Raw genomic sequence first — 15120 nt, 5'->3', positions numbered from 1 at the left:
GTAACGATTAAATGTTTTATTTTATATTCCATCATTGAACGTGCATTCAGAAGATAAGAGGAGTTTGTCTCAAATAATGTTAATGGGTTTTTTTGTTTGGACAATATTGTCTTTTATTTCTATGTAAATGATGGCGTGAATAAAAATAAAGTGTATTCCAAGGCTGGCTATGACTTGAATAATACTGACATTTCATTGAATTACTGTGCTAAATAGAGTCAATAACAGAATAACAACAGCTTCATTAGAAAATTATTTATGATGTACAGTTAATTCCGAGTTATGTATTGAAACAGAACTGGAAAATAATATTTAATTTGGAAATTAATGAAAATGAACAATTAAAAAAATTAAGTTCATATAGTCTTTTGGTTGCTCCTTTCAGGGATCACCACAGCAGATTGTCCTCTCTCATGGCTGAACAACCTTCTCTGTGTGTCCTCTTTCACTACATCCACGAGTCTTCTGTGTTTGCCACCACTCAAAAACATTTCCACATAGAAGACGACAAACCAAAATTTTGCTGAAGTTCTTCCGTCCCAGGCGGGGTTTCACTCTTTGGTTTATGCCTTTTCTGTTAAAATTTAAAGCAGTTAACTTCAGAGACTCGTCCACTTTGTGTTACAGTAAAATCTGTAAAATCCTCTGAACTCGTACAGAGACTCGTACAGTGAAAAACAATATAGTTTTTCACAGTGTAAAAACTATATTGTTAAATTCCAAACATCGATAAGGTGAAACCTTGTGTGGTTTTGACTCATTTTAACTGTTCTTACTTGATTGCTCCTGTGTGAAGGTGATATAGGAGTACACCAAGCTCCCAGCAATGCTGTGGGAAACAAAGATGAGAAAATGTGCTCCTGTATTTTTTTTTTAATCGAGTATTGGACTTTTTCCTATCACAGACATTCTAAAACATGGGGAGAGCTTCCAGTTTGGAAAAATGAAGTAAAGGTGGAAGTGGCTTAAACCTGTATTCTATCTGAACGCCACCTAACAGCTTTCTTCCTTGACCACTCTAATAAACACTTTCCTGATGAGTTTATGGCTCAGTCGCTGGGTCATACTAAAGTGGGGGAAAAAATAAAGTCTGTTTTATAAATATTGGTCATAACATGTTGTTAAAAATTAGGATATGAAATTAGGACAGTTTCTAACAGGATTATCTGTGCTGACAAATCGTTTATTCAGTTGATTTTATTCATATAAATATAACTGGTTTCACGGTGCACCCGCCCCACATCATGACACCAAAAAGCATTCACCTTCGAAGTCAAACTTGTGCTTTTTGATTGTGGTGGTAAGCTACAACTTGTACTTTTTGGGCAAATCTGTATCTGTTTTCGATTTGTGTCATCATTTTCTCAAGTTTCACTAACACTTGGCAGTTAGTTGGAAAGTGTCTACTGACAAGCTGACAAACTATTCCAAACTACTGGCGATCTACTGGCTATCAAAGCAATCACAAGGAGATTTTTGGTGCAGCACCCTCTTTGCAACTGATTTCATTGGCAACAGCCAGCAGTCTTCAGAAACGAATTGCCAGCTAGCTGGGGACTACACCGGGACACAGTTTTTAGGGGTTTGCCATCCAATCTCTAGCCCTCTTAGCCTTTGAGAATGAAGTCTGAGCTCCTTTCTCCACCCATGTCTGCTATGCTCCTGCAAGCCACTTTGCAACCCTCTTCAGCTCCTCTCTTTGCTGCATCTGAATGAATCAATACCCTATCTGGTGTTCAGTGAAGTTTACTGCCGATCTCCTCTCATACGCTTTCCACTTATGTCTGGACACACAAGGAAGCCCCAGAACAAAAATATCTCGATCATCCTTGAACCGCACTGGTCCTAAATCAGCTCAACAGTTCAGCTGTTCAATCTGTCTTACCTGATGTTCAGACCTATAAAGTTAGTCCAGGTGAATATGTAGTCCCCTCCAAACACCATTCCAATGTATGTCACGAGGATATTCTGTGGATGTCGCAGGGAAAGTCACTGCACATGTACGCACTACACATCAAACTGTGAGCGTGAGCCAGCCTGAGATGACTCACCTTAATACAGCCAATGATGGAGGTGGTGAGTGCGGAGTTGTACTGTGTGCACAGCATGATGGAGTACATCAAAATAAATCTGTGCAATGAAGCGAAGCAGAGTTAGACGAAAAGACCAAAGTGGGCAATCATGGAATAAACAATGACGATTAGGCGTCTACTTTACCCCATGACACAGGAGAGCACAAACTGCACAGCAAACATGCGATCAGACCAACCATTATACTCCAGCCCCTGTACCCGAACACACAATACCACACACACACACACACACACACACACACACACACAAACACACACACACACACACACACACACACACACACACACACACAGCACTGATTATCTGAGCTCTCTGACTCTTAAGTCTTACAAACCAATCAGTGTTTGAAAACTTACCATTTGCAAGTCCCCTGAGTAGTAAGCGTACGCCAGAGTGGGGAAAATCATTATCAAAGCATTGTAATAAAGAAGACCATATTTGCCCAGCTCCTGTGTGGATGGGAGAAGATGACCCTTTAAAGTCTTCATGACAAACAGCCAGTGTATATACTGTGTGACCTGCTGCTCTGCTCACCTTGGAGTCCAGCTTCTGCTTCACATATGCCCCACTGGCTGCTGTCAGAACATTATTCAGCATTATGAATACGTATCCTTCCAGATCAAAAGCTAAGTCGGCGCTACAAAGCAAAGAACGCCACAGAACGTGGCAAAGAATCACACATGTGCCTCTTCATAAAGCCCGAAGCGGATGGCGGTGTCTGTGTATGTGACCGTCTCACCTGGCCGCGATGAAAGCACCAAAGATCATGGTGAACACCGTCGTTTTAATGGAGGTAGAAAAGGTCTTTCTGTGAGGAAAGTAGACGGGTGGCAGTGTTAAAATCAGTTATTTATGCAGAAAATCTGAGAGAGAAAAAAATATTTTCTTACTTTAGCAAGAATCCCTCAAACACCATGGTAAGAAAAATACTGAACCTCCTCAGCACAGTAAACATGGGTAAACTGAGGCAGAAAAATACAAGCTGTTAAGTTTGGCAAGTCACATTTGGGGCGCTGCGTCTCGTATCATGTTCTATGAAGTTCTCACTTGAGGCGCTGGGTCCCAAACAGTCCTGATATTTGATTCCCGACATACAACAGTGGCAGCGGGAACATCTGGAAAGACACGGTATGTGTGAAATGCGATGACCAGTTCTTCATCTTTTGATTTTCAGCTTTATAAATCCCCACCTCACCTTGCGTGGAATACTCGAATCCAAATCTGGAAATGAGATAACTCCCAACATCTTCCCAATCCTCAGAACTACAACTGTAGCCAGCATCTGCAAAGGAAAGGGGGGCACGGCACATCAGACGGTGCTACCACATAAACAGAAAACAGCTTTAAAGAGATGCTTACTTGGCCAATTCCAACGCATGTTGATGACGGGAATCTGTAAAACAAGACGACACGACTCAGTCATATGAATGATGCTTTACCTGACATTCCATTACAGACGATATGAGGATGAGAAGCTTCATTTCCTGGAAGTTGTCCACTTTTTTGGAGGACTTTCTGGTTTTCATCTTGTTTATGCCCAACTCTGACCCTCACACATATTGAGATTCATAAGAGGTTTAATGTGTTACGCATTTGTAGTGGGGCAGAGGTTACGTCAAAGGTGCGTGTCCTGTGGTACCTAAAGTTTCACCTGGACCCATTTCTCTGACAGTTTTCAGATGTCCAGCTTCGTTTATGTGACACCCCTTCTTCTTCTTCTTCTTATTCTTATTGATAACGGTGTAAAATTGGTCAAACGTGCCCCACCAATCAGCAGCTAACTTAGACTTTGCACCTTTACCTGTAGTTTGTGAGGACGCTTTTGTTGACGACGACGATGACAAACGAGCTGACTCCGTAAAAGACCGCCGCTAACAGCTTCAGCAGCACCGCTGAGGTGTCCCCGGATGTTTGTCTTTCGGTTGTGGAGGATGTTCCCTCAGACGACAAGCTCTTTTGGCCGGGCTCACCCCGACGTTTGACGTGCGCCGCCATCAGAGGGGTCGACAAAGTTTGTTTAAAAAAAAGGAACTCCAATAGGTCTTCCCGCGCATGCGTGACAGACTGTGCTCGGTAATCCCGTCGGCGAAGAAGGAAATGGAAAGGAGGGAAACATCCCAATATTTAAGACTCTTTGAAAAATGTTTTAATTCAGCTATGTCTATCTTAATTGACCTAAATAAAAGCTGGTTTAACTTCTATGTGCAAGCATGACTTCCACAAAATAGCGTCTTAATTTTATGCTGTAGTAACACACCTAGCTACAACCAAAAAAAGCTAACCACCTTCATAACCACTGAAATAACCAGGATTTGTTAAAGTGCCAGCCACACGGGCAAGAAAAATGACAGTAAACCCTTCTTTTTCGCCTCAGGTGTGTAGTATCAGGCTACTTTTTTTTGCTGCTTTCCCCTAATCCTTGTAATCCCTACAAGTTTGACTTTTTAAACGACTTTCTTTCACTCCAGCCTAGACAGGCCCTGAATAAACCACAACCTCATGTTTGCAACATGGAAGGTTTTGTGTCATGAAGTAATTTCCAGAATTTATGTTTGAGACCTAATATATTTACTTTAAATGGTAAACAGACTGTAGTGAATAGGATTTATGAAGGGGTTATAAATAAGATAATTACCTGTTTTGCAAGTATCTTTATGACTGCGTTGCGTTCTTATCCTTTTTGGTCCCTTAAAAGTATCTCTATAACATCTATAATATCCATTTGTTACAGCGTTGCTGCTCTCTTTGGCCTGATCTCTTTTTTAAAAAGGCATTTTTAACAGTAATGAAATGTTTTACCCGGATAAATAAAGGATATATACAACAGTCACTTTGCCAAAAACTGATTTCAGCTTCTACCTTGAGACAGGAGTGTTATTGCCATCTCAAAATGACTCCATATTATCCATGACAGATATGTCTGACAGATTACAGGCTAACAAGTCATTTACAACAGTTTAAATTCCCATAAAAACAACACCCTGTTTCTTTCGCTCTAGCCTAAATGAGGAACTGGCACTGAATAAACTACCGAAAACAGCACATCTGTGAATGCATTTAAAGGAGCCACTGACAGAGCAGACGTAACACCTCTAAAGCATTTTTATTAGAACAGGGATGTTTGCAGAGAAAGTTTTAATGTCATGTGGCTCAAACGGTCCTACGAGGAAAACTGCTCCAGCCTGTTGTATCAGCGCGTCGCCAGCAAGTCTTTGCAGAGCGCGACAAGTAAAGCTTTAAAAATTCACTCCATCAGGTCTTCGGTGTGACACCCCCACCCCACCCCAGCCTGCACCCACCCCAACCCACACACCTGCTTTTATTAAAAGAAAAAAAAAACCAAACTAAAATGCTTGCTGGAAAATGCTGAGACAGGCAGCTGAGAGCACCTTTAACTCACATTTTACATTCTGTAGCTTGTTCCACAATGACCGCTGACATTTCTTTCAGACAAATTATGCATCGATGCTTGTTCACAGATTAAAATAAAAATAAGATTACAAAAAAATCCAAAAACAAAATAAAACATCAAATATGGTTTAAAGTAAAAGGGAAGAAAAACAATCTTCGGAGGAATTGGTGCTAATAAAACCAAGTGCTTTGAGATCTGAAAGACAGTACAGATACTCTAAAAGAGCGAGATATGTTCATGGTCTAGCTACGCTATCATTCTCACCTACATTTCAACAATCACTTCATAAAAGACATTAAGAACTACTTCAGGCGACAACTTGCACTCTCCTGTTTGAGAACGCCAAGTTCAGCAGAGAAAATGCTTCAATCCTAAGCAACTAGCTGTCAAAAATCACACGCACGCTCTCACGCTTTGCTGCAAACAACACACACTCACACAAACACACGCCCGCACGCATATTCTTAACAAAACAAAAAACAAAAACAATATTTGCTTAGTGGTCCTGAAATTACAAGTTGTATAGCCTGTATGACCTAAGAGGACCAGCCTAAAGATACATTGGGCCCCGGTACACCCTTGGAAAAAAAAAAGAAAAGAAATATAAGTGGGTAGCACTTCTGGATCAGGGGATGTGAAACACTACTAACCACTGGTCCACCAAAAAAGAGGCAAACTATCAAAACAAAACAAAAAACAATGAGAAGAGGCATCAACTTTCACTGCACGACAAGCAGAAAAATACCAAGCTTTAGTAGAAGTCACATTTAACCTGGTTACCCATCCTCAACTTGTGCCTCACAAAGGGATGGATAGTCAGGATCCAAGTAATTACACTTTAAATGCATGTTAAGCCGTACTTCAGACATCTAGTACAAGTACAAGGTTCTAATGTAGTGTAGTGCTACCACATCAGCGTGTATTACTGGGAGGGCCAAAAAATACACTCCAGTACAAAGCCTTTTCTAAAGATGACCCCATAATACTGAGCTGAAGTCGTTACAGGGAGAAGAGGAATACACACACTTCAATCTAATTGCAGAAATGCAGAAATTCAAGCAGCACAAAAAATATCAATGAAGTATGCGTAATCTCTGGGGGAAAAAAAGAAAAGAAAAAAAGTATGAAAACATCCCTGCTTTCATGTTCCTAAATACAAAACTTCAGTGTAACAAGAGGTCCTTTTCTGCCCTTTTTTTTTGTCTTTTAGTCTCCTTTAAAACAGGTAAAATTTAAGTCCTTGGGTGATGTGAGTGGTATGGGATGACAGTCTTCTTGTGTCATTTATTTTTTTTTTCTCTGTTTTTCTTATATACTTGAAGATGTGGTAAGCATGCAAGCCTCGTAGAGGAGGGGCCCGGAAGGGCTGATGGGTGGGCTGGTGGTGAAAGAGGGAGCCTTTTTAGGCCAGGGCCGGGAAGGCCTCAGGATCATCCACATTGGGGACTGACACTCCACTAGCCTGGTGGGAACAAGCAGACAAGAACCAGGACAACGTTAGGACGGCTTGAAATGAAGCTGGTTTACATGCAGTTCCTCCACTGGCCACTTGAGGCTGGCTCCAAAAGGGAGTCAATCCTTATACTCGCATGTTAAAATGCAGAACTTCACTGAAGAAAAGCATTTACAGCCTGCTACAAAAACAGTTTCATCTCTGTAACCAATAACCCCCATCATTACTCCTATAACATACCCATTAAAGCTGTTAAAATACTCATAAATAATGCAGTTTTAGGGCCACTTTGAGTGACAGGCAGATGCCTACACAGGTGTCTGTGGCTACTATTTTACCTGAGAGGCTTCACCTCTATTAATTGAAGTCACTGAACTGTATCGCTGTGTGTCTGTAGGGCTCGGGCCTACAGTCACACCGTACTTTTGATTGTACGGTTAACAATCAAAAGTCCAAGGATGCTGATCTGGTGTGTGAATCTATCAAGTTTGTAAGTGTTAGCTGGAAAAACAACAGAGCGTATTATCTCTCAATCAAACTAAACAACAGCAAAAAGATCTCACCTCGCATAATGCAAAATTTTAGGTTTTAAAAAATGGAACGACCCAACCCAGAGACAAGTTGGGTGGAGTAGCTACATCGTTTAATCTACGAATTCTGGGCTGTGGGTTGGTGATAGCTGAGGCACATGGTGTATAAAAAGTCAGCAATGTCCTGCAGACTCAATAACCGTGTGACCATCACAACATGCGTTTCTATGGATGAGCAGCTGACGTAGGTGTAAAGTGAAGGAGGCAGTGCTCCTATCAATGGAGTGTATGTAAATTGACTTTATATGCGGTCAGCTGTAGTGCTGAATCCATCAGTCACCTCTGTAGCTCCCTTCAGTTACAGGGAGCTTGTTAGTATCTTAAAGCTTACTTTTGATTTTCGGGCTCAAAAGTAAGTTTTTCACGTTACAAGAGGCTTTTGACACTTCTGCTGGGACTGTACCTGGATTTGTACATATTATAAACATGTATATTTATGATTTTGTCTGCATAGAGGAAAGTATTTGGAACTCCTCTAAGACATTTTATCCATAGCATAACATTTTTTTTCAGCTTTTAACCAGTTTTGTTAATTAATTCAAGCATAATCCACATTTCTGCTCAAATAGTCAAAAACAAACAAGAAACAGTATAGATGTGTCAAAGAGGATAACACTGACTTATTGTCTTTACTAAGCTAGTAAATACATGGACATTAAATGAAGTTCTAACAACTATAGCGTATATTTAGATGTACACATACACACACTCTGTGATACAGACCGGGTGTAGCTTTGCCAAAAAATATCTTAGACTGACTAACATTCGCCTGAAACCCATTATTAATATGAATGTCAAATTTATTGACAATGAAAAAAAAAAAGAAAAGAAAGGAAAAAGCAGGTGCTTTATTCAAATTTAGACACCAGTATTTAGGACAATTCCCTGCTTGACTGACAAGAGGTCAGTAACGGAGTTTTGCGTGGTGGAGCATGTGTTCAGTGCTCTGTTATTACAGGGTCTTAGTGATCCACAGCAGGTTTTTCCAACTCAGTGATTTTACAGCCGGTTCGGTCAGAGAGCCAACTCTTTTGTGCAGGACACTAAACCTTTGTTGTCGGCAGTGATGGCAGCTGTTCTGTTTGCCATTACCTTTTCGGAACGTCCTCCCCCGCGTGCCGTCCTGCTGCCTCCCCCGCCGCGGCCTCCCCTCCCACCACGTGCGCCCCCACGCCCGCGACCGGGGCGGCCAAGGTCTCCGAAGTTGATCTCCAGCTGAGATGTGATGTCGTTGGCTGGTTTGCGGAAATGGTGGTCACTGGACTCGTCAGCGGCGGCCTGCTGATAAAGAACCGTAGATGGCCATCACGCTAGATGTCAACTGTGCTCGGATCAGAAATGCAGCGTTCCATCAGTGAGCTCTGCTTCTTACCATGCCTTCAGCTTTAATGTCTTCTCAGTATTTTAAAAAGGTATCGCCACTGAGTCGCCGCTAACACTGAACATTTTCATGGGCTGAGTGAATGAAAAAACAAGTGTGAGTAATGCAGGTACCTTGTGGTAGAGATTGTGCGATTCTGCTTCCGTCTCTGCGGTGTCGATCAAAGCCCCAACAGGTCTCTGGAAATTGAACAAACCACAGTTATTTTTAGACAGCAGAGTGACCACCAACCAAACAGCCTGAGCATGTTTACCTGACACTAACCACGCACATCACAGCAAGCCTGTCACTATTGCCTATTTAAATGCAGTTACTTACAAGGATACATGCTGTCCACTTTAAACATGGTTAAGGAAAACGAACCTAAATATCTATATCAGCTGTGACCTGTCAGTGTCTATAGCCAGATTTCTGTCTCTCTCTCACCAACTCACACAAACACACACCACACACACCACACACACACACACACACACACAGACACACAGACGCACACACACACACGCACACACACACCCACACACACACACACACACTCACACGCAGACACACACACACATACACACACACTCACCCCAACTCACACACACACACCTCCTCACCCCCTACCCAACCCTGTGGCTTGTCACTGTAGGGCAACCTGCACGTGACGAATAAAGCCTTGATTGATTGACTTCAAAGTAAACAACTGGAATAATCACAATAAACTTAAAATCATCAGCGTGCAAGTCTAAGCTACCTGAGCCTGACTAGATCTGATGCAGAACAGTTAATTACTGAATGACTGTTCAGAATGTATTGATGTACAACTGTAGCCTCAACAGATGTACGACAGAAAATGTAACCAAGCATGGTGGAAAGTAAGACAAATGACAGCCAGGATGATTGTACGTGACTCTGATGGAGAAAATAACCTGTTTTATGCAGGTGGCGTCAGAGCACCACGTAACCACACTTTGCACATGCATGTGGACATCAACCTGCATGTAATGAAGGCTGCACTTGCCAAGCTAATCTAATAATGTGTGTGCAATGCTACACATTTCAGAAAAGCAACTTTGAGACACATCCAAACTAACTAGCTGAAGCTCCACACAAGACCTTCTTATAGCAGCCGTCCTTGGCTTTTCACGTTTCTCGTTTGTACAATCTCACCACATCTCATTGGCTTTACTGCTGGTGATGCACGGTGGTTAGTAACCTGCGTTGTTTAAAGACAGTTGGCAAGGAGCTTCTACCTGCATCACCGCCCAAGCTGACAGTACTAGGGTATTACATCCTATCAAGCACCAGTAAAAACCAAGGGAAAACAGTCTATATAATGGGGTTTGCAGACAAAACAAAAAGTCTCTTTACTTTGTAATAACTTAATGACTGTTTCAACATGCACATGCCCAAAAGCAATATGTTCCAGTTATTATATAAACTGATTAACAGTTTCCAATGGCTTTTAAATATATGCGCAATAGTTTTTGACTTGTAAATTAGTCCCCAGGAACATCCCAAGTGTAGATGGCAAAGGTCTTTTTCAGGGAGCCAAAGGACTAAAACTTAAAGGTCTAAGCTGCAGGCGAGAAAAGCTTTCAGCACACCACACTCACGTCTTCGCTCTTGGACTTGTGCAGCACGTATCCTTTCTTCCACTGGCTGTCGGCTCCCTCGTTGGGCTTGCGGATGTTGAACTCCACCTTGGTGCGCTCCTTGTCCTGCATGGCCTTCCACTCGTCCAGGGTCATCTCTTTGGGGCCTTCATTTTTTACCTCTTCGACCTCGTTCTCTCTGCAATGCCAGGAACACACAACACTGTAGGAACTCGCCAATCCTCTTACCTCTATACATGCCCTCTAATCCTGAGGCCAAAAGGTCAGAGGCAGCGTTTAACAAAATCGCCCTTGTTGCGTCACAACAGCAGTGCAAACGCTAACGGAAACGCAATGTGACAACTTATTAACTTTGCACACGGGGATCCTTTTCCATCCAAACATCCAACATCCATCCAACACAAGGACACAGGATTCTCACTTGTTCTCGGAGCCAGCAGGCGCGTTTTCCTCGCCCTCTGGGGTCGTCTCAGGGGGAGCGGTTTGTTCAGCCTCACTGGGAACAAAGATGCACAACCTCTGTATGAGTAATGGTAAGCATCCTCTAGCTGAAACATTAACTGTCTGAGCCTCTTCATAAAGGAAACAGCGACACTCCAAGCTTAAAGCGAACAGGGAAACATCCCAAGACATCCTTAAACTGCAGCATCCTGTGATATGACAAAACCAGAAGCACTTCAAAAGAGAGAGAGTGCACACAGTCTGTAAAAATATCACATGCGCCTCATTATCCTGCTGACAGCGGCGCTCCGACAAACAGGCCATGTGTCTGTTTGGGGAAACTCACCTCACTTCGTCCTTCACGTTGCCCCAGTTGTGCGAGCCGCTTCCGCCGCGCTTCTCCTCGCTCTTCGGAGTGCTGCAGCGAAAACAGAAAGGGAAGACGGCCAACGGTGTATGAGTTCTCTTAAATTCTCTCAGACCACAGTGAGGGGCTCTTCTCATTAAGGGAAGTGCTGATTACAGCCTGAGACAACATAAAGAACCACTTTCTTGAGATGCTGTTCCCCCTGGACTCTCACAGAACCCATATAGTCAGGAGCTGCTGGGTCTAGGACTCTAGTAGAGCAGCTTTGCATGATTTACAGATCAAAATAATCTCTTTTTGTAATCTTATACAGGGCCTTGGTAAAGCCCTTCAGTTGATTATCCAATCAAAACTATATTTTAGCCCCTTCCCCCTTTAAACTAGCTTTCTTCTGATTGGCTGCCCCTCATAAACAGAAGGAGTGAACAGCAGTGTGCCTGACACATCCTATGTTTCTGACATCATACATAGCAAAGACTGGAAAAAATAAGCGCTTGTTTATTTATCTTTGAGCTCAGAGATTACCGGCGTGTATGCTGATCTCATTATTAGAAACTGTACGCATATTTAGTATAAACATCTATAGTTGTAACAGTATTTACATGACAAAATAGGAAAATAATATAAAGCATAATAGCTTTCATGCACTGGTAGGTGATTTCTACTCATGACCTCAGCTCAGCGCATACTTACGATTTGTCGTTGCTGCTGTGTCTGTCGAAGTCTCGTTTGCCACGGGAGTCAAAGCCGTCGCCTCGGCCCATGCCCCGCCCTCTTCCACCACGCCCGCCCCGGCCGCCACCACGCCCTCTCGGGGGCCTGTCTCCAGAAGGCCTGGTGCACAGAAACAGATGCAATTTAAAACACGAGGATGAACGTGATGTTAAGAGAAACATGCACTCCATCAACAACAGTTGCAAGCTCTCAAACCCTGCACACGTCTTGTCAATGCGCCTACATCTGCACCAGCCGGCATGTTTTAAATAAGCCCTCCATCCCTCTCATCATTGCTGCTCACTTTTCCACAGTAAACTCTCCAGCCCCTTCGGGTTTGTCCTCAGCAGGTTTCTCAAAGCGGCGCTCACGGGGTGGTCTTCGGTCCGGCCTCTTGTCTCCAGGTCGCCCTTCACCCTGCACGCCCTGGTGCTGGGAACCAGACTGGCCCTGCTGGTCTGCTCTTCTTCCCACCCGCCTGATACCTGCAAATCAAAGGAGCACAAGCTGAATTTATGCTCAGCTGTGTTGTTTAGATTTTAGACCTTGTGTGTGTGTGTGTGGGAAAATGCTAAAAAAAAACGAGAAAACAACAAATGCATGACCTGATGTGTGGTCTCCCATCATCTCCTTTCAGCAGTACACACAATGAGAACTTAATGTAACTGCACTGAAGATGGCTCTATTTACTTGCTTTGGATGAATTCAATTAAGACCAATACACTAATAAGATTAGTTGGGGATAATAACAAGAGCAGCGCTCTGTCTAGTCTTCCCAGCACAGGTGATGCCTTTTCCTTTCTCCCCACATTTGCTTAAGTCAGAAGCTGCTAATAGAGCTGTATCCTCCACACAGAAACCCAACACTGCACCTTCCTGTCAAACGCTAGCAGAAACCATTTCTGCAACACAGGCTCGCCAGTCTGCACCTCGCTGCTGGCTTTAACCCGCTCTGGTTCGGTACGTGTTCAAGTCCAGCTACGTTCCGTCTGCGAGGCTTTATTTTTAGTCTGTCCTCTAATAACAGCAGCACAGGGTCCATATTGACCTCACGCTGTGTCTCGCTCAGCCGAGTCGAGCTAACGTGGCTAACGGGAGCTGCACATGACAGTTGCTACGAAAAGCAAAAATAAACATGCATCGCTCATTAGCGAGAGAAGCAGGTGCATTGTTTCCCTTCCTTTCTTTTTCATTACCTTCTTTCTTCAGGGGGACTGGCGCCTGGGTCTCCTCCTTTTTGTCCAGCAGAGGGTTCTTTCTGTCCTTCTGTGACTCCTTCTTCGGCTGCTTAGCGGCTTGAGCCGCGGTCTTGGTGGAAGCAGCGGCGGCCCCCTCCTTCTTCTTGTTTTCGGCAGCCTTCAGGATCTCGAAAGGGTCGGACTCATCGTCCAATAACTGGTCGAACCGGTTGGTCACGACACAGCCGAAGCCTTCTTGCAGTTGTCCGGGCATGATGGCGCCCCTTCAACGGGATTCACCTCCGATTCTACGAGGCTTGATGCGACCAGTTCGCTGGATGCTGCCACAAGATGGCTGGGAGAGCTGCCCCTTCTCTTCCGGTGCGAGCATCATCCGGGACATCGTGCAGCGCACACCAATGTGTGCACGCGTCGGCTGCAATGTTTTTATTTACATTACGTAACGCTACGCTCATGTCCTCCGCGAGTAATCCGCATTTCTGAGAAGGTGTCACATGCATAGAAGTTACAGGTACTGATGAAAGTAACTTTATAACTGCAGACTTCATGCAGAATAAACACAAGGCCTAAACTGTGCCCACTTATACCTGGATACATCTGTATGTGCAGCTACACCTCATCCTGATGCTACTGACAGGCACATCATCAGATTAAGTCGGATTTGCCAGTTTATAAATAATAATAATAAAAGGGTGGTGTGGGTAGGGCCAACAGGGACATGCTGAGTAACATATTCAGCAGAATCAACTCTTTAGGTTCACTGAGAAAGCTGTCACACGGGTTGAACAAAAATATCGAGGAAATATCTCCAGGCATTAAATGTTGGCCCAGTTTTTTTGTTGTTGTTGTTGTTTTTAAAAGTGTGCTGAGGTTTGTCCTGGAGTGTCTCAAATGGACAGGAAGTTGACTGTGTTCACTTGGATTTAGGTTTTCAATTTTTGTATTTTATCCTTCTGCAGTCTCAAAGTGAAGCTGTCCAGATGAAGAGTCGGCTTTCTGCCATTTCATTTTTGTAATAACAGAGAAAACTGGTACAGTGTGCCACTGGATTTACACTTACAGTCTGCAGATTCTCCATTAAACATTTAATAGGTTTGATAAAATATCGTTTTAGAGGGACATTTCTGCATAACTGTAAAGCTGGGCTTTGTCTCTGAAATGTGTCCGGAGTTCAAGGCATGATAATGTGAAAAAATGTACTTTTAATTTGCTTACTACACTACTTTCCTGTAATTTACAAGAAGAGCTTGAAACCAAAAGGAGACATGCATCGCACGTGGTCAGCGCAGCTTTACTTAAGGCAAAACTTCAGAGGGATATACGATGAAGGATAAAAAATAAAGTCGCCAAAATATATCGATACTTGAACCAATTCACCACTCTGCATCATGTCTGACAAATATGACAGTGTACAGAAGTGCACCTGTGTGACGCAGTAATAACTGTTTTTCAAGGCGTGCTATTATTAGCAAATGAAATTCTATTTGAATTGACATCCATCATTTCTTTATATTTTACTTGGAAAATTAAATGAATTTATTTAATCACAGGAATGGTTGACTCAAGGTTCTTTATATTTTAAGACCCAACAACAATACAGAGAAAACCCCAATAATCAGACCACCACCTATGAGCAAGCACTTGGCGACAGTGGGAAGGAAAAACTCCATTTTAACAGGAAGAACCAGGCAGCCATCAGCTTTAACCAGTTGGGGAAAATAGGTACAGCAATTCATTGAAACGTGCAAACACACATGTAAATAAGAGGCAAAATGAGCTGAAAGTTAATATTTGGAATGACCCCATTACATAGTAGCACATAGTAGTGGTGTGGCATTTAATATGTCACATCGCTTTATGAATGTGTA

The 15120-nt window shown here is 43.0% G+C and overlaps 2 protein-coding genes across 2 annotated transcripts; both read right to left on the bottom strand.

Annotated features, from left to right (window-relative positions):
* Positions 1 to 255: 255 nt before the first annotated feature.
* Positions 256 to 5052, bottom strand: LOC102311709 (UDP-N-acetylglucosamine/UDP-glucose/GDP-mannose transporter). Its single transcript, XM_042226166.1, has 13 exons — positions 3896 to 5052; positions 3454 to 3487; positions 3290 to 3376; positions 3142 to 3209; positions 2985 to 3056; positions 2834 to 2902; positions 2629 to 2731; positions 2451 to 2543; positions 2218 to 2285; positions 2052 to 2130; positions 1886 to 1968; positions 777 to 829; positions 256 to 574 (listed from the first exon to the last, which is right to left on the bottom strand). Exons 1-13 carry the CDS (start codon positions 4087 to 4089, stop codon positions 564 to 566), a joined length of 1014 nt encoding a protein of 337 aa, XP_042082100.1. The 5' UTR covers positions 4090 to 5052; the 3' UTR covers positions 256 to 563.
* Positions 5053 to 5181: 129 nt separating this feature from the next.
* serbp1b (SERPINE1 mRNA binding protein 1b) lies at positions 5182 to 13631 on the bottom strand. Its single transcript, XM_005935691.3, has 9 exons — positions 13250 to 13631; positions 12358 to 12538; positions 12033 to 12173; positions 11319 to 11390; positions 10953 to 11027; positions 10532 to 10709; positions 9044 to 9109; positions 8642 to 8830; positions 5182 to 6968 (listed from the first exon to the last, which is right to left on the bottom strand). Exons 1-9 carry the CDS (start codon positions 13503 to 13505, stop codon positions 6909 to 6911), a joined length of 1218 nt encoding a protein of 405 aa, XP_005935753.1. The 5' UTR covers positions 13506 to 13631; the 3' UTR covers positions 5182 to 6908.
* Positions 13632 to 15120: the final 1489 nt, after the last annotated feature.

This window comes from Haplochromis burtoni, unplaced genomic scaffold (assembly GCF_018398535.1).
Source record: "Haplochromis burtoni strain Fernald_Lab_line unplaced genomic scaffold, NCSU_Asbu1 Contig_199, whole genome shotgun sequence".
NCBI classification, from domain to species: Eukaryota; Metazoa; Chordata; class Actinopteri; order Cichliformes; family Cichlidae; genus Haplochromis; species Haplochromis burtoni.
This window is presented reverse-complemented; position numbering and strand designations above follow the sequence as displayed.

Bases quoted from the DNA above. Each gene is read 5' to 3' on its own strand.
- serbp1b (XM_005935691.3), bottom strand. From the start codon at position 13,505: ATGCCCGGACAACTGCAAGAAGGCTTCGGCTGTGTCGTGACCAACCGG. The intron at 9,110-10,531 runs GTGAGTGTGGTG...TTCAATTTCCAG, and splicing joins ACAAGTCCAAGAGCGAAGAC to AGACCTGTTGGGGCTTTGAT. The intron at 8,831-9,043 runs GTACCTGCATTA...GTTCTTTATCAG, and splicing joins CGCACAATCTCTACCACAAG to CAGGCCGCCGCTGACGAGTC.
- LOC102311709 (XM_042226166.1), bottom strand. From the start codon at position 4,089: ATGGCGGCGCACGTCAAACGTCGGGGTGAGCCCGGCCAAAAGAGCTTG. The intron at 1,969-2,051 runs GTGAGTCATCTC...CGACATCCACAG, and splicing joins CCATCATTGGCTGTATTAAG to AATATCCTCGTGACATACAT. The intron at 830-1,885 runs GTAAGACAGATT...TGTTTCCCACAG, and splicing joins TTTATAGGTCTGAACATCAG to CATTGCTGGGAGCTTGGTGT.